The 20150-nt window shown below is 35.2% G+C and overlaps 2 protein-coding genes across 11 annotated transcripts in view; one reads left to right on the top strand and one right to left on the bottom strand.

Annotated features, from left to right (window-relative positions):
* The first annotated feature begins 1504 nt into the window (after window positions 1-1504).
* Window positions 1505-13423, top strand: IntS3 (integrator complex subunit 3). 2 transcript variants are annotated; one of them, XM_087411432.1, is made up of 11 exons: window positions 1505-2047; window positions 3168-3766; window positions 3837-4398; window positions 4552-4750; window positions 7305-7470; window positions 7778-8326; window positions 8410-8503; window positions 8581-8948; window positions 9034-9598; window positions 9762-9908; window positions 11243-13423. In XM_087411432.1, exons 1-10 carry the CDS (start codon window positions 1973-1975, stop codon window positions 9834-9836), a joined length of 3252 nt encoding a protein of 1083 aa, XP_087267558.1. In that variant the 5' UTR covers window positions 1505-1972; the 3' UTR covers window positions 9837-9908; window positions 11243-13423. The 2 variants fall into 2 exon arrangements, with proteins under 2 accessions (XP_087267558.1, XP_087267559.1); XM_087411433.1 differs by having other exon boundaries at window positions 1506-2047; window positions 7332-7470.
* Window positions 13424-14237: 814 nt separating this feature from the next.
* The window catches only part of gro (TLE family member transcriptional corepressor groucho), a 79339-nt gene continuing 73426 nt past the window's right edge, over window positions 14238-20150 (bottom strand). For all 9 annotated transcript variants that reach the window (XM_087411437.1, XM_087411436.1, XM_087411438.1 and 6 more), the window contains 4 exons: window positions 19852-19919; window positions 18898-19176; window positions 17610-18213; window positions 14238-17276 (listed from right to left, as the gene is read on the bottom strand). In XM_087411437.1, coding sequence (XP_087267563.1) covers window positions 17169-17276; window positions 17610-18213; window positions 18898-19176; window positions 19852-19919 — 1059 coding nt within the window. In that variant the 3' untranslated portion in view covers window positions 14238-17168. The remainder of the gene's footprint in view (window positions 17277-17609; window positions 18214-18897; window positions 19177-19851; window positions 19920-20150) is intronic.

Genomic DNA, 20150 nt, shown 5'->3' with positions numbered 1-20150 from the left:
CCGGTATCGTAACAACTTACCGTCTCTTCGTTCGCCACGGTGATTGTCGGAACCGCGAAAGTTTCCGTTCGCGCCTCATTACAATGTACTCTCTGATGTGCTTATTAATAACGCGTGACGAACGAAGGACGAAGTTCACGACTTGCCCAGCAGTAATCGCACAAAGCCCTCGCGCCACGAGGCGCAAAGAGGCAAAACGTAATCCACCATGAAGACGTTTTCCGTTACTCGCTCCGCTGTCCGTCGGGTGATTAACCGGTAAAAAATATTCCTAGGGCGAAAAAGTCGCACGGAACGACCGAGGACCTCTCGCAGGTTCAAACGTTAGGAGCAGAAGTACCGATTTTTGTATAAATATCCCGAAATACTGTACAGTAAGCCTTACCCCAAATACAATAGATGTAGTAGGAAGTTTCAAGCCTTAAGAAATTGATCAATCACAGTCGAATGTGAGAAAAATAATCGACTATGATTGGTCAATTTCTTGAGGCTTAAGAAGGTTGCACTTATTATGTTTGCGGAGCTAAGCAGATATTGACCAATTACAGTTGGATATGAAAAGAATAATCAACTATAAATAGTCAATTTACGGCTTAAGACCTAAAGCTTAGGTAATGACTTATTGTAGGAACCCCCCTCCTCCTCATTACTACATCTAATTGTGTTTTGGGACACATAACGTATAAAAAAATCAATCCTGAGTCTTTCATGGAAAGGAAGGAAATGAAGAACTTGATTAATTCATTTTTTTATGCATTATGCAAGACTCTCTGTGCTCCCATCCTAAGCCACTGCCTAAGTCTTAAGCCTCCAAGAAACTGATCAATTATAGTTGATTGCTCTTCTCACATTCGACTGTGACTGGTCAATTCCTTAAGGCTTAAGGTTTACTACACCAACTATGTGTCTTGGGTCTTAAGAGAAATATCAATCTCTCGACGTTCCGCGAGTCTCTGTTCCTCCAGTTTGTCCGTTTTATCGTCTTATACGCGACGATCAACTGCGTAGCGAGTTTGATTTTAAATTATAAAACAGCTTCCATCCAATGCAGCGAAATGACGTGTCAATATATAGTTATAATTAAATGCAATTTAAATAAGAAAAATATTAATATTGAGAGGACCGAGAAGTTTCTTTTTATTTGCCCATACAGCACAGATCATTCCAACAATAATACAGCAACATTCGCAATGTTTCAGCAATATTGCGATAATAAAAGTTATTGTAATGTTACTGGAACGATTTATGCTGTATAGTATGAATGCCGCTGATTAAAGCGATCAGAGTAAGAGCTGATCGCGCGAAGCTCGAATGAAATCAGTTCTGGCTGTTCTGAGGCTCTCTGTGAATTCTCTAGTATTAATCCGAGTGTCACCCCAAGTGCGCCCTGCGTGCAGCCGCCTCTGTCACGGATCGCACTACTTTTCCATCGCATCCCACCCGGGCGCGCCGTGTGTACGGGCTGGTGGTCGCTGATTGGCGAACGACGATCGCCGGGTGCGCGACGGGGGCATCGCAACACGAAGCGGGACCCTCTCGACGACTGGGCGCATCTATCAATGCGCAATCGCATCGGAGCTGTAGACGAAGTCGGGGAGGTCTGCCGAGACGAGGAATAAACACGGTGGCTGGTCCGCGCACAGGCACACGGGCATCGGCGAGAAGTGGGCGGCGGAGGGAGTCGAGCGAGAAAGAGAGAGAGAAAGAGAGAGAGGGGAGACATAGTGGGAGAAAGCGAGAAAGAGGGAGAGAGCGAGAGAGAGAGAGAACGGGTGATACGGTCCGTGCGTGCGAGCGAACGAGAGAGGGAGTGAGAAAGACGTGAGCAAGATAGAGCGAACGAGTAGGCCAGCGAGACGATCACGATGCACGGAGGCGAGCACAAGCGGCCAGGGGCACAGGGCTGAGGGCTGAGGGCTCGACGGGGCCTCGAGTTACGTTCACGGGCCGGCCGCGACGCAGCCAGCGAGCGATGGAGCAGCCCAAGACTCCGGCGTCCCGGCTATTCAACACGACCTGCATCGAGAACAAGGACGACCTGGAAGAGGTAACATAAATATTTGAAATAGTCACTGGGTACGTATCGGGTGCGAGGGCCTCCGCCATTGTTGCGACGGTCGCGCACGTTGGTGAATGCGCGGCGCCACTTGCGAAAATCCACCTTTTCGCGCGATATTCGAACTTGCCAAATGTGATATCATCCTCGGGAGGACGAGAGTTTCCATTTCTATTCTTCTCTGTTTCCTTCCGTTCTCTCCATGATCTTTGCTTCCCTTCCTTGTGTTCCGTCAAGCAACTTCATCGTGACACGTGATTTTTCTAAATGGCTCCGGAAGCTTTTCAGAACTTTTCAGCAAGAAACACTTGACAGGGGATGCTTTTTCCAGTCAGAAACAGTGAGTGCTTTCCATTTGGTGACACGAATCGTCACAAGTATCATTTTGTCTTTGTTACATATGAATGTAAAGAAAAATAGAACAACACTTATGTCAACTTGTGTCAACTTGTGTCTAAATGAAAAGCACCTAGTGAATTTCGTTATTTCGCCAATGTTAAACAAAGATGGAATCACTGTGTTGTATTATTGATATTTTCTTATAAAAGACACAGTATAACACAGTGATCATTTCATTTTTGTTCAACATAGAATGTTTTTCAAGAGACACAGATAACACAGTATAACATAATGAATATATCCTTATTGTTTGCCAATGTTAAATAAAAATGAAATAATTACTGTGCATTATATTGTCTCTTGGCAAACAACAAAATTGTGGTAATTCATTGTATTACCCTCTGTGTTTCTTGCTGGAAAGCACCAAGTGTAACACAGTGAATCATTTCATCTTTATATAATATTAGCAAATGTCAAGGGGTACCATTTGGTATCCAATTGATATGTGTGTTTATCTTTGTTAATTACTGGAATATCAAGAAAGTTAGAATAATGTTTATGTCGACTTGTGCTAATAAATGGAAGGATCCAGGGATATACAATAATAATTTACTGTGTTATCTGTGTTTCTTGTTAGAAAACATCTGGAGTATCTCCTCTTGTGTGCTCAAAGATATTTGTACTTTATTAAATAAAAATTTACTCAAACTTGCGTATTTTTTTTCCATTTAGAATCAGCGAAATTGAGTGAATTGATACAATGTCTTTTCAGAAATTGGAGAGATGTCATTCGACGTTGCAAAATTTGATCACGGGACTCTCGGAGAAGGAAGCCCACGACACGCTGAACAATGCAGTGTGCAAAGACAAGACGCACGAGGAGGTTTCCCTAGGTTTACTAGTGATCATCTTGACAGAACCGCAGAATGCTGCAAAGAGTTACAGAGACTTGACATTGATCACACGAGATGGCCTAGGCATTGTGTTGCTTCATCTAAATCAATTAGTACTGGATAAATATTTGAGATTAAATGACGTTACCAGGAGTCAGTTATTGTGGTTGCTAAGGGAAATGATAAGGACTAGTGTAACTAATGTGGATAATCTTTGTTTGACTTTGTTGAGACATGCGGCAGGCGGGGATATTTCCCCAAAGAACTTATTCCTAGTTGACGCCCTCTTAGATATTTTTCAAGAAAATCGAGCGTGGTTGGATAAATTTTCTTTTTTAGTAGCATCAATTGTGTACACATATTTACGGTTAATAGAAGACCACAATGCACCTCATTTGGCTGGTTTAAGGCAAAAGGAAGTGACCTTCACAACATCTCTGATAAAGGAACGAATGGCAGACTGCCTAGCTATTGGAAGGTATATATACTAAGGCGATTAGAAAACTTTAAATAACATTGACATAAATTAATGTAATTATATTTTTCAGAGATTTGGTTCGCTTGCTGCAGAACGTCGCGAGAATACCGGAGTTTGAAGCACTCTGGAAGGATATATTACTCAATCCGAAATCTCTCTGTCCAAATTTTAACGGTGTTCTTCAATTATTACAAACTAGAACCTCCAGAAGATTTCTACAATCTCGTTTGACGCCGGAAATGGAGAGGAAACTCGTGTTTCTGACGAGTAACGTCCGTTTCGGCAATCACAAGCGTTATCAGGATTGGTTTCAGAGGCAATACTTAGCAACACCTGAATCTCAATCGTTAAGATGTGATCTAATTCGCTTTATCGTTGGAGTCATACATCCCACGAACGAACTGCTGTGCTCTGACATTATTCCGCGATGGGCAGTAATAGGCTGGTTATTCACAACGTGCACTTCTACCGTGGCTGCCAGTAATGCAAAGCTAGCTCTGTTTTATGATTGGCTGTTTTTCGATCCTGACAAAGACAATATCATGAATATTGAACCTGCAATTCTTGTTATGCATAATTCAATGAGGTCTCATCCACCTGTCACTGCCACACTTCTAGATTTTTTATGCAGGGTGAGTTGCACTCGTTCATTTCACTGGAAAATTCTAAGTATTGAAATAAAGTAAATAATAAATAGAATTTAATTTTATGTATATATATATATATATATATATATATATAAATTTATTTAAATTCTGAATAATAAAACAAAATATGATTTACAGATAATACCAAACTTCTATCCTGCGCTAACGGAGAAAGTCAGAAACGGCATATTTTCGTCATTGCGACAAATTTTGGAAAAACGCGTTTTGCCTAGCCTATATCCGTTATTTGATAGTCCGAAACTTGATCGAGAATTAAGAAGTAAAATACGGGAAACTTTTAAGGAATTTTGTCTACCACCAAATACAGAAATGCCTGGTAAAATTTATTATTAATATATAATATATAAACATTGTATTATCATATTAACACCTTATCACATTATCATATAAAAAAGTACTTCAAATAGAAAAAAAAATTTTCAGTATATAATTTCTTCAATTGAAAGAAATTTGAATTGTCTATCATTGGTTCACAAAAAGATTTTGATGAAAGTGATGAAAGTAGATCCGAGAATTGTTGGAAATAAATTATTTGCATCATGAATAAACTTGAATAAATTCATGAGGTAGTGCCTTTTGGAGCCAAACATAAGATGTTGATGTGAAATGAGATTTATTTATTCACATATCTTCGCTAAATTAATCAATTTGAATAAATTTTTAACAAAAAAAAAATACATTATCTTGTAATCTATTATACTAGATATAACTACTAATCTATTATACTAAATATATCTACTTGCTGATAACTGATTTTGACATTTTATAAATAATGTGCTAACTTGTCAATTTGAGAAGAATTTTAATTTATTAGAATTATATTCATTGAAAAGTTTGAATAGCTCTTTTTGATAAATATTAGACAATTATTTTAGCATTTATATTCAAAAATTCTTGAAAATTAGTTACAATTAAATTAAATTAATGTAACTTTAAATTAATGTAACTTTTATAGAAAGAGATTTATTATCCTAACTTGATTATCAAAAATTTATTTATTACTAAGACTACACTATAGTGTTTTTAATATCATCTTTAATACCACATTTCTGAAATTCATGACTCAAAATATAACAAAAAGGAAACGTGAAGTTAAAAAGTTATTTTTTGAGTTTTTATTCCAAGCACTAATTTTTAAGAGCACAAGTTTATAAAGGTTAATCATTTGCTGTTTAGATCACCTGCCACATAGTCATTACTATTACTGCACGCACAGATTCATGGTCATTAATCATTAATCTGATTATAATCATTAATGATCATTAATCATTATACGTCATTTAAAGAAGGGTTTTTTTTTTTCTTTAGGTTCCTAACCTTATATCTCAGTTGTGATTGGCCCTTGTGTTACAAAAATTATTGCTCGAAGTAAAAATCTGTAAATAACTTTTTTATTTCAGTTTTCTTGTTATAATAATTTCAGTCGTGAATTTCAGAACACTAATTTTGATGTTACATCAAAGTTCAATTATCAAGTCTTTCAAAAAAATTTATATTTTCCATTATATATAACATATATTTCTGGATGAAAGTTTATTGGAAACAGGTTAAAGTCAGATTTCCATGGAATTTATTCTTGATGTTAGAATTATATTAACTTGGTCAAATTGAAATAATATTTCGAAAAAAAGGAGAGAATTTTTAAACAATAATGTCGGTATTAGCGATGTGCGATCTCCATTAATTAAATCGATCTCTGAATCAATCTTGAATCGGATTGATTGAAATCGATCTACTAAAAATCAGAGCTGAATAAATCGATCTATTGGAGATTGATTTAATTAAAATTTTTTTAATAACATCCCAGTGAGATATGACAATGGAATAGATGTCGAATCGACGTTAATTTGATGATTTCAGCGTCAAATCGATATTGATTCCATTGTTACTTCTGTGAGATCATATAAATTGAACAAAAACAATTAAATCATGATTTTGGTTTATAAAATTCGAGTAAAATAATTTTAATTTAAAAATCTAGATTTAAACTAACATCTGGACTCCTATTCTTGAAAAGAATCACATACGAAAAATTAAAGACATACTATAGTGTACGTAACATATACGATAGTATTTTCCTAGTTTTTCGTATGCGATTCTTTTCGAGACTAGGAAGCTTGTTTTGCAAAAAAATCAATCTTTTAGATTTTTAGAAGATCGAATTTAGATCGCACATTCCAAATCAGTATTGTTAATATGGTTGTGGTTTATTATACATATAATAAAAAGATTGTGTATTGTATATAATGATAATATAACGATACTTAAATTTAGTAGAGACTTTGAAAACATCTTAAATATAAAATCTTGTGTTCATGATGAACAGAAAAAAAATTGACCAATTGCATTAGCTAAATTGTTCGAGTTTTGTGTGATTTGTTAAGTCTTTCCCCACCCAATTTTTAGCATCATAGACACAAGACTTAAGGAAAAAATACTACTCTATATCCGAGATTTTTATCCGAATTGTACTACACGTTTTAGTAATCTTTTATTGAACCAAGAGCTTTCAAACAAGTTTTTTTTCATAAAAATTTGTAGAAATTAAAAAAGGTATATATTAAGAAATCGTACTTGAAAATGCATTAAATGTTCAGAAAATCTTCCAGTTTTTGGATATATAATCATGTCACACAAATAGCAAGCTGATTATTTGTTGTCATTTTGACTTCAACATGATATATTAAAGATTATTTAACGTTAAAATGACAACAAGTAACGTCAGCTTGTTATCTGGATAGTAATGAATTGTGACATATGTATTACCATGATATATTACCGCGCGTCCATTTTCTGCGACAAATCTGACGATTCACTTTCAGCTTTCAATACATTTATCACTTACTAACTTTTTACATCATGTCCTTAAGCAGGTAATAAGGTTCTGAAATATTCAGGTAAAATGGAAGAGCTTAACAAGGAGCACAATCCAGGGACTGTAATAGAAAATATCACAAATTCTACCACGGAGAACAACCATGTAGCACAAGATCCAGAACCAGCATTCAGTGATGAAGAAGAGGAGTCTCCTCTCAGGTTAACTATCCATTTTATATATTAATGCAATATTTATTTATATTTAGTATAACATATACTAATCTTTTCGATATGGAAGGATCATAGACTAAAGTTTTATTTTATCTTATGATTCATCAATACATTCGTTATAGTCATGAAACAACAGTAAAAAACATGAGATTCAATTATAACTTTGACCGCAGTTATTGTGACTGTAGTTGCTGATTACTCTTTGATCATGACGAATCTATTTTTTGCACTGAACAAAAATTAAACTTCGTATTACAAACGTAATCTTAATTAAATGAATTTATTTGTATTTTAGAATAGTGACGAAAGTGGAAGAGGAAGAAGACGAGGAGGATGTACCATTGTCTGCTGTAAAATTGAAAAATGATCAAAAGAACGCGAACTGCGTCGTGAAGAAGGAGGACATTACGTCGCATTTACGTCTCATATTGGAGCCGGAAGAGTTGAGAACTAGTATAGAAACATTGCATACGGAAACCGACAATGAGTCGAGATGCCAAGCGATGGAAAGGATAGTACAAATGGTTGTAGAGGACGAAATAGATGCAGAGACGATACCCGCGTTAGCGTCCTGCATATCAACTATTTTATTGCCACAGATCACGGCGCAGATTTTTCCATCGGATAATCTAAATGAAGAAGTATTGGCTGATAGTATAAGCACACCGTTGTTTGTTATGTTTCGAAACCAGTTTCAATTATGCAAAGAAGAAGATAATAGACGGAAGCTTTTGGCCAGAGTGCTAGCGGAAATGCAATCAATTCAATCTAGGATAGGTTATCTCCTTCTTTATTTCTTAAAAGTCTGGGGCAGAGAAGAAGAGAAAAGAGAAGGCGAACCGAGGTTAGACGAAAAATATGAATATGAATTATTAAATAGATAAAAAGTAAGAAAAAAAATTTAACTTTTGAATTGTTATATTTCAGCAATGTTCTGAACGATGTCAAAGCATCAGTATATAAAGACTTCTGCGCGCAGCGAGAAAAAAAATTGGACGTTTGTCTAGTGTCAGATTTAAAGGTATGAATTTTGTATACAAATATAAACAAATATCATATTTCAAGCGATATATTTTAATATGTTTGCTTTTGTTGCAGCTTTGCCACGAAGATAACATATTCATGTTATGTTATCTCGTGCCTGACGTATACATAGGGTTTCAAAATGTCGCTGTCGGAAATGTTCAACTGTTGCATCTTGTCGTGTCCACTGTGGATTCGTGCCAGTTACAGGATCTAGTTTGTCAAATAATGCAAGGCCATCTAAAGATGTTGAAGAAGGAATCGTTCACCACGCTATTAACAGCCAGCTTAAATTGGGAGACATTCGAGCAGTACTGTTTCTGGCAGCTTATATTCGCACACGATTTTCCCATTGATTACGTACTGCCAGTTTTGCCAAAATTACAGTTTCGTAATCACGCGGAGGCACTTACTTCAATCTTGTTTATGCTTAAGCAAGAAAAGTGAGTAAAATAATTGCTGATTATTAGAAAAATTATTGTAGAACAATTCGATATATGAACTTTATATTTGACTAATGCATTATAGGCCAACGTTGGATCTTCTACGACAATTACTCGCCCGACAAAGCGTTGATGGCGATATGTTTGTTGTGGCAACGCTACGTTATTGGTGTCGCGATTACGAAGAGAAACTTGGCGAGCTGCTTGCGAATTTACTTAGCACCCGTTATCCTGCGACCAGTCCGAACAAACGGAAACGTTCTGGAGCCAAACAGAATCAACAATCTGCTGGTCCACCTACCGGCGAACAAGTTCTTGGTCATTTGGATCAATTACGTCAACACTGTATGTCCTCCGCGGAATTACAATTATATCACTCGGAAGGAATGCAAAGGGCATTACAGCAGGCGCAGGCGGCGAGTAGTGATTCACTGAGGAAAAGTTACGGCGATCTTTTTGCGCTTGCAGAAGTCAATGAAGAGAACGAACCGCCACCACCGAGTAGTTCTGCGAGAAAACACACTGCTTCCTCTGGAGGTGGGGCCAGTGGTAAGGGTGGCCATAGGAAAACTGGTGCTAACACGAGAGAAAGATCCAATTTGAAGAGACCACTTCCACGATATCATATTGATAGTACCTCTAGTAGCGAGGTAAGATTTTTAGAAATGATATTTATGTAAATTATATGTGGATATAATTATATATACATCAATTACACACACACACACACACACACACGCGCGCGCGCGCGCGCGCACGCATGCACAATTATTTATTATTATTGAAAAATTGATTTTTCTTCTTCGTTCACAGGAAGAAGAAATCGTGAATCCAAAGCAAGCGAAAAAAAGGAAAAAGATCAATCCAGTGGGCTCGGACAGCGACTGACCACCCAGTGTCTTCATATGTCACATGGACCACGTCACGTGTGTGCAGCAAGCTAAACTAGCCTTAAGAATAGTAAGATAATATGATATATATGTACATATATATAACATTGATATATATATATATATATATATATATATATATATATATATATATATACATATAAATCTATTTAGCGCAACTTTGTAAATAGAATGTATGCTAATGATGAACGCTGAGAGGTATACAGGTATATAGGAAAGTAAAATCTTTAATACGTTTCATATATATACATGTTGCTCAGAGCAACAGCAAAATTGCCAGACTCTGATTGTTATTGTTAAAACATTTTTTTGTTGAAAATTAAAAATCGATGTGTGGGAACTACTTAATCGTACGCTTAAATACGATCTTGTTTTAAATCGTTTTTACATTGACAGATACTAATTAATGATATTTAATGATAAACTCGTAAGATCAAGCGGTACGTCAATTAGTCTGCAACCAATATGCAAAATATGCATTAGGCTACTGCTAATATCTGTCAAAAGTTATTAAAAAGCAGGACATTTTAGAATTGCTGAAGATTCCTGTTTTTTTTTTATTATAATCATATTAAATTATGATGTTGGGTAAGAAATCGTGAATTTTTTTGGTAATATATCAGAAAGGATTCTTGTATGTATATTTGACAGCATATGGAGGAATGAAAGCCATGTGGTGTAAGGCACTTTTATGATTTCAAGAAATAAAAAAATTTTTTGATGTTAACAAAGACTTACATCACTATCGTTTCCATCCCTGTATATGTAGATTATACCTTCGTTTTAATTTGTTTTAAATTAATAATGATGTAAATCTTGATCAATTATCATTGCATGTGTAACATGCAGATTGAATTATAAATGTTAAAACAATCATAATACATTCTTGTATTTATTGATGCATAAAAATGATGAAAGTGTATATTTTCGGTATTATTATCTATATACAGGGCGTGTCTATAAAGTTTTTCCTCATCTTCCATATTTCGAAAATGATTTAAAATTATGAAAAACCACAAAATATGTGTTCGAGGGCTATTCTTTTAAAAAGATTGAGAGGTTATCCTCTCCCTCCCCTGAAGGGGATACATTGCAACTATTATTTCTAGTACAGTAAGAACATTTGAAAGAATTGAACATTAAGAGTTATTAGTTTGATAATGGAAACTTGCATTCTTTCGTTTTGCGAAAAATTTCCAAACATTTTTTTTATTTATTCGACATATTATATAAATTTGGTCCTTTGCAAACACCCTGTACATATGATGTGTAGCATCCTATATATATATATATATATATATATATATATATATATATTTGTATACAATTGACCGAATGAAGACTGAATGACATAATATTGCAATATTTCTAATCCTACTATAGTAATACCATCTCGAAGAGCAGCTAACACATCAAGTCTACGTAAAATTTTGCGATGGTTATCGTCTTCGTCTTCAACGGATTCTGTACCGCTAGCATTGGCGGCGCGTTCCGGATCGATTGTCATTACTACAATTCAAATGTGTCACTATATTTTATATATATATATATATAGGGTGCTTTTCATTTGGTAACAATCGACACAAGCATCTATGTTTTTTGGCATTCATTGAGTAAAGATAAAACGATATTTGTGTCATCAAATGAAAATATATACATGAAAATATTTAATTAGTTTGAACTTATATACATATACATATATATATAAAGAAAAAATATGTAGATATACATTATAAAACAAAGATTTACACGGTTTTTTGCCTGACATCGCGATTCATATGATTGTGAAAAAGAAATAATATGACCATTTTCTTCGCAAGTATGAAAGCGAACAACACAAAGAATCTGGCAACATTGCAGGGGTATAGCAACGCAATATATCCCTTTTGCACTTTACTTTTTTTTAAATATCATTATGACGGATTTTTATCTATTATCTAAATATGCAGTCATTACGTTTTCTTTCTCTTTATAAAATTTTTGTCAAAATAATTGTGATCGCTATTGGACGTATTCGTTGCCGTAACTCCTGAGCGTAATTCAAATGAATTATTAGCCTTTTCTTTTCTAGAATTAAGAACCTTCTACCGGGACGTCGAGACGTAATTCGTGTACGTATTATTCCGGTGAGAAGCGTACAGTTTTACGACCAAATGTATTCAGTTCTCAATTGCGCTTAATGAGCACAATTATTCTCGAGAGATACAGGGATACTTTTTATAATGTTCTGCATGACGGAAGGTTATTAAACTTTAAAGTAATCAGAGTGATTCAATGTTAGCTTGAAATAAATTCAATTTTGTTTCAAATTTTATTAGGATCATTTAGTAATTTGATTTAATAATTTGTTGCGATTATAAACTGCGACGTAATTTGACTTGTACTTTTGTATATCTTTTTACATCTCCTTATATTTGTAGGTAGACATATAAGGTGAAATTAATTCGCGCATGGTGATAACGATGCAGACACGATCAAGAGTCGGTCTCATCATTGTATAAGTATTCAATTCTCGTTAGAAAAATGTTTGAATAATTTTCCGTACTAAACCGTTCGTCGTTTCGTTATCATACTACGTACGATATACGTGTTTCTCTGAAATGTTAAAAAATCCGAAACTACGGTACCTTCCAAGGAAAGAAGAGGAAAAAGAAAGAAAAGAGAGTGTTAGGCGTTCTTGTAAACCTAAGTCTCGAACAAGTGCGGAGAGAATATATCACCATTTACTTATAATGTACATACATTTCCTGTAAAATCGTTTAATCCAAAAGTCGATTGCATTATGCATCTTCTAATTGTGCGTGTATACATATATACACACACATATGTGAGATATATAAATATATACATAAAACGTGATGAGAATGTGTATGTATGCATGTATGAAACATTATATTGTATGTGATGCGACCAGAAAATTTGTGCAAAACATTTACGATATATATATATATATATATATGTATATGATATGTATATATACACATATTTATATATATATATACATATATATATATATGTGTATATTATATATATATATATATATATATATATACATAGTTTTTAGCACCCCCTACGCCTCCACTCTCGGTCTTGATTTTATCTCGAAAGTACTAGTGCGAAATCGTATCGCTGATCGGATAAAAAAAAGAAAAACCCAGAGCGTGTCTAAATGTTCATACGAACGATTTGTATGAAGAATGGATACGTATAATTTCTGACGCGTAATGATAAACGTTAATAGGATTTTTTTACTTGTGTATATAAGCAACGGCGATACGACAAAAAATATTTAAAAAAAAAAGATAATCCGACGAGAAAAAGAGAGAACGAGAGAGCGCGGAATATGGGGCATGCAATGCAGTCTGCGAGAAAAAAAGAAGGTAAAAAAAGAGGAAAACAAACCTGTAAACATTAATGTTTTTAACGATCTTGTACACACGGAAGAACATGTAAATACATGGATAGATTATCATAATGCGAGTATAAACATTTAATGTTTTTAACGATCTTGTACACACGGATTACACGTAAAATGTAAATACATCGAAAATTATCGAAAGCAAACTTGTAATGTCTTATACTTACTTTTTCCTTCTTTCGAATCTCCTATTCTTTAAGGTATAGATATCTTGCAATAGCAGTTACTACAATAAATTATTTCGCTGCAATATTAGCGGTAGTGAACGCATATACTTTCTCTCTTTACCCTGTTTTTTAAGTACAGTTGCATTATTATTTTGTGTATTACGAGTATATAACCATTCGTATATTTAAGACCATTGTAAGTACTTCTCTGTGATAAACTGATCATGGAGCTTTATTAGCATCTTAAGACATTACTTAAGGTCTTAAGATGTTATATAGCTCAGTAATTGGTTTATAACATTTTAAGACTATACTTAAAATGATTTAAAAATAAGTATTGACTATGAATACCGATTCATAATATTTATTTAAAAGAAAAAAATCGCATCTGTCTCAATAAAAAATATTTTACTTGCGATAATCTCTAATTACGCAGTTTGATAAACCGGAATTTTTTATTTCTTTTTTTACTAAAATTCGATTTATTTTTTCAATAATCTCCTTTTAAAAAATCATTGACTTATGCCCATGTAAATTGTTGTTTATATTCTATCGCATGAGAAGTCAAGTGACTGGATTTGTTATGCGAATTCCGACGGTACGTTCCAAGAAAGCGCGTAAAATTCATTGCGAAAAACAAATTTATTTTCCTTTATCGCACACTGAGAGAGGGGAGGAGAGAGAGAGAGAGAGAGAATATTGGGAAAATCTAACTCGATGCGAGACAACAAAGAAAATCATAGTATTAAAATTTGTCATATGTTATTATTGCTAAAAATGCGACGGGGAAAAATGGAATAGATTCTTATTTATTTTCTCAAGAAATTTGTGGATACGTCATCATTAATTACATGACGTATCTTTCTCTACATATAATGCATTAATCAAACCTTTCAATTTTATTGTGTTCGCCAGCAAGACGAGAATCGCGAGAATCATCGCGACTGAGCTCAAATAAAGTAACCACCTGTTTCTTCTCAAAGTTCATTCGGTTTTAATATACGTCAAGAACATAATAAAGGGCTGTATAATTTTACGAAATTACTCATTTCGATAATGCATTACAATTCGCGCTCGTCTGTCTGTCGAGAATTTCATTCGGCTAATTTTCGGGCGAAGATCAATCGAAGGCATAAATTTTTACAAAACTGCTTTTTATTATATACTGCTTTACAATCGGACTAAGAGCCTCAATTATTCATAGATTAATCATTTTTTTTTTTTTTAACATAAAGACATCGTGATCTCAATTCTGCACAACGTCGATTTATTAAAGAATAATTAGTAGATATTTTTAACTAATATTAATAAACGTCGCGACAAAGTTGACCGCTTCTATTGATCTCCGCGTGTCGAGTGTCACCTAATTAAAGTAGAGAAATAGTTTTGTTTCGATTGTGCACGGGGGATTGTACTTTACATAGGTATATTTATAGGCCGTGTTCCGATATAAGCCGTCAATACTAAAAATCTATAGTTCATTCGTTACGTATACTATAGATTTTTAGTATCAGCAATGTATACCAAAACACGGCCTTAAAGAGTTCGGGTGCACGCCGTACATCGACGTACACCGTGCGTCTTGTTATAATTGTTAATCACAATCGTCGAATATGTACAAGGATTCTGTACAGGGATTCGTATTTACCATTCGTCGTCACGCATACGCGCTATATCACGTAGAAATTCGATTATTACACATAAGTATCGTACTATATTTACGATGCAAAAAGGTATTCGTTCATAAACTAGTTCATACCGCGAGAGCTGTATAAACAGCGACAGGCATCGTGACACTGATACTGACATCGACAGGATCAGGAGACGACTCGAAGCCCGCGCGACGTGTCATCGTCTCGCTCGGCAAATCACTATTCAATACAGCGTAATTTTTCTTCATCAAAATTAGAAATTATCGAACTAAATTAAGAATCTAAAGGTTTGCGCGATTATTTATAACGAAGTAGCTTTTTACGTCAATAACGAATATTTCAATAATAAAAATCTGCGTCAATCAAGCCTCTAAAAAAAAAAACGTTATAAGAACGTAGAAAATGTCCTACACGTTTAAATGCCACTTAAACATCTCTTGTGTCCGTTTCCACCAAATTAGATCAACTTTAATATCGGTTCAACTTACTTTTCATCTTTCTCTAGTTCTGAGAATTAAGGTTAATCTACATTATATAGAGTGGAAACAGGCATTAAACTTCTTTGCACCTTTATACTGGAGGGTAATAGGAAGGAAATATGATTCGTTTGAAGATACAGCGGTCGCAGAAATTCAAAATGATGTCTCGACGATCACATATCTGTTTACTAAAAAGCGTAATGCGATTTTTCGGTGAGTAGGCCAGGCTAATCTTGATGCCGTACCACTTTATCGGCCATCCACTTTAGGCGCGTTATAATCCTACATTTACGTAACTACAAGATCATATATAAGGTGAATCTAAATTGTTCGTTGATATTTTAGAGATCTAGAATTTAAAAAAAAGTGTACGAATTAGAGAAAATGCTCGAAATGCACACCTTTCGCTGCGATATTTCTAAAAACATTCGTAATATACAACTTCATTATGATCAACCTACACATCAGGATATTTCAAAATTTTTAAGTTTAAGACAACAATATTTTAAATAAAAGTTGTTCAGTTATTAAAGGGAAAGAAGATAACCTTGATTGACTTTGGAAAAATTAAGCAATAAAGTTCGAAATGAAAAAGATGATGATGTCCTCAAGCTGATCTTTTCTTCATCTCAAACTTAATTGTTTTAAGATAATGGGGTTGTCCTACTGATTTTTAAGTCCCATCATTTAATAAAGTATTTAATGAAGAAACACTTTATTATAGTGTTTTGGAAAGATAATAAACAAGATTGACAAAAAATGTTTTTTTTTTATAAGAACAAAACTTTTTTTTTTAAACATGTTTCTAATGCTTCATTGATGTGTTTTAAACAGTATTATAAAAAAAACATGTTTAAAAATGTCGATTAAGCATATTTTAAACAGTTTGAAACACGTTCAAAACATGATTTTACCAATCTTGATAATAAATCGAGCCATACAGCATGAATAGCTTGGAGATATCATTTTAAAATTTACCATCATTTAGGAGAACTAAAAGCTAAATAACGAAAACTCACTTAGCATTTTTGCCTTGTTCTAGACTCTTAAACTTGTTTTCCGACAGTATCGGCGTGCAATCAAGAATCACCTTGTATATCTAACATCACCGTTTGCGAAGGCTCTTCTCGTTTACTTTAGTGCGTATGCGAACCGCTCCGGTTGGATGGAACGCCGTTCCATCGTCAACGCGTACGCTCGTTGTATACACGTGACAAATAGAAGTCCCGTCCACGCGCAGATATTACGCGTATGTACTGTAAATCGGCAGAGAATCGGGACGCGCACTCGCGAAATCGGGACGCGCACGTGCAAGATTAATATACATCGCTGATCCCGCTCATTCATAAACACGCGCGCACACACATCGATTTTTCATTCTTCTATTTGTAATTTCGTTACAATACAATTTCGCGTATGCGTATATGTACACATTTATCAGCCACACTGGCTCTAAGGCCGCCGAGAGTTTCCCTACTTTCGGGATCTCTTCGCGCCTTCCTTCCTCGCGAAAGGATAGAATACACATTAACAAAGTTCATGATTTTAATGTTATTAAAGGAGGAAAGGCAAGTCTCTTTATTAGGAATAGGCTTAGTAAATCACTTCGTATACAGTGGCCTTCTTGTCGCCGGATCCGGTCACAATGTACTTGTCGTCTGCGGAAATGTCGCAGCTCAGCACCGACGACGACTCCTTGGACTGCAAAGTTTAATAAAAATATTGACAAAAAATAAAACTTACGAGAACGTCATTATTCAATTTTATACATATTAATTTGTCATTTTGAAAAAATTCTCTCTCTTAAAAATTTGTTTCAACCAAATTGAGTTCAATAAATTTAAAAAGAATAATAATAAAATACAAGAGATAGAAAAGACAATTTAGCCCAAAAGAAAGTCCAATATACATATATATCCCGTTTTACACGAACGCTAAGTTTTAGGTCGTGGCTGGATGCCAAACGAACAGAAAAAAATTGGGACGAAGAATATAAATTATCCCGTCAATTAGTGTCTGCATTTAAATACTTGCCTGAAATATTGAAGCACCGTATGGCGTACGCCACGCATTCAGCAGATTGTCCTTGCCAGTCGAAACGAACCACTTGCCGCAGGAGGCGAAACGCAGCGAGAGCACGCAGGAATCGTGCAGATGCAGCTGGTACTTGTCGGACTTGGTAGCATGGAGTACCTCGACGTTCGAGTTCTCCATTCCGACGGCCAGCCACTCTCCGGTAGGGCAGTAACCGAGGGAGAATATCTGCGAGGTGAAATCGTGCTGCTGCAGCTGCCTACCCTCGCGAAGGTCCCAGGAACGCACGGTATTGTCGAGACCGCCGGTCCACAATTTTGATCCATCAGCCGAGATGTCGATGCAAGACGCGCCGTCCGTGTGACCTTGGAATTGCCTGACCAACGATTGATTCTGCAAGTCCCACACGGCGATATTGCCGTCGCTACAGCAGCTGAAGCAGACTTTCGAGTCCGGCGAGATCGCCAGGGCGTAACACGCAGGCGCCGACGAAGTTAATTCCGCTTTAATTCTGGGCGTGGGACTAGCTAGGTCCCAAATGCTCAGTTGACTGGCCTCTCCGCCGACTATCAAGGTCCTCCCGTCAGGCAGAAGTTTCACGGACCTGGAAGGTAAAACACGCCGATTTCGCCGAATGTCTTTCGTTTAATTAGTTTTACTTGTTAAGAAATTTTATTTTAATAAATATAGTCACTTTAATCTATGTCACTTTCTTCGTGATACACTAAATAACGAGTCAAATTTATCCAGGTACATCATTAGCACATATTTCAACGCTCAGCATAGGTCTTTTATTAGACATCGCCAACGCAACATTTAGAAATAAACAGAAGTTCTAAAGTTTCTATTTTTATATTTTATTTTAAAAATGATATTGCAATGAGACGATACTGCTTTGGTTAAAATGAAAGTAAACATAATATAATAACACAATAATTAAGATAATTTTTGTCAGTTTTTAAAAGATTTTTTTATTTCGCGTAATTCGCTTTTTATTTATTTCTAAATTTTTTGCCTCTTTTTAATTTCTTTAAAATTTCGCAGCACACTTAGAAACCCTTTACACTGAAAAATGAAAATCTGATTTATGTGCTGTAATAACTCCAAACAACAGTCTCGTCTCTTTTACTTTAAAATAAAATTATTAGTCACTACCAAGAAACTAAAAGAAATTATTCGCTACCTACTCGAGATCAAATCGTGCACGTAATCCTTTACGCGAAAGTATCTAAAGATCAATGGAACGTTTAGACGTAACAGTGAGATACCAATCACTCAGAGCTCTCACCTAATGTAATTGTCACGTTGCAAACAGTCCAGCTGCGAAACTGGTTTCACGCTGGCGCTGCCGACACTTTGGCCGATATCCCAGACCTTGACGCAACCTTTGCCGCCGGTGTAGACGTACTTGGTCGGATTCGAGATCGTAACGGCACAAACCACTTCGCCGTGTGTCAGGGTGTTAATCTGACGTGCGTGACGCGGGATACCCGGTCCTACCAGAGCGTCCGTGGGGAATGGTACAGGCTGCAGTTGGCCCTCGCCGTTCATATGGTAGGAGTACGCCCTGCGCGAAATAAACGCAAGTGTTTAACGCTCTTATCGCGAGGGACAATGCCAGGGGCGAAGTGAGTTACAAGGGAATTTCGCAAAATGTCAAATTTTGATTTTAATGAAACTTTGTATATATATAATAAATGGATGGATTTATAGAAAATATCAGTTGCGACTAATAAACAATTTTAAGGGGTGAAATCAATCCTCGCTCTAATTTACTATGATAACTGAAAAGTTTTTCAGAAAATAAATTTGAATATTTTGAATCTTTAAAATTTTATACTATTATATTAATTTTGAAATACAATTTCTGTGCGATAATTGATTGTAGAAAAATTGAGAGAGAGAAATATGTTCTATTAAACTAAAGATATAAAGAGTTTTCAGCTTTTTTTGTTATATGTCAAGAACTTTTCAAGATAGCAAAAAACGTTCTATACTAATAATTTAAAAAAAAAATAATTAATTTTTTAAATCACTTATTTTATTGCCTTTTACTTTATATAAGAGATGATTTCATCCCTTAAAACCGCGATTAATATTTTCTAAATTCATCTATTTATGTAATTTATATATATGTATACAAAGTTTCATTAAAATTAGAATTTGAACATTTTACAAGATTTCCTTGTTAAAAAGACGACATCCAAGACGACTTTTTTTCACGTAAATTATAATTACGTACGGTTTGCCACCTGCGATGTTGTTCAATCCGTTACTCGCGGGTATCCTCATGTGACCGTCGAAACCGATCTGCGGAAGAGATGATCGCTCAGTATTGTGACGCACAGAGATGAGAAAAAAATAAAGGCGCGTTTATTTATAGCACAAAAATACGAAATAAATGGCCTTAGGAAACGGTCATCGTCGATTTGGATGATTCTTACACGAGTCTGATACGAGATTGATCGCGTTTTAACCTTAGGAGGACCTCTGCCAGTTTGACCTTTCTGATCATTCGATAAATACTAAGTTTAGATTTCA

Source organism: Acromyrmex echinatior, chromosome 11 (assembly GCF_024713525.1).
Source record: "Acromyrmex echinatior isolate Ae372 chromosome 11, ASM2471352v2, whole genome shotgun sequence".
NCBI lineage: Eukaryota > Metazoa > Arthropoda > Insecta > Hymenoptera > Formicidae > Acromyrmex > Acromyrmex echinatior.
This window is presented reverse-complemented; position numbering and strand designations above follow the sequence as displayed.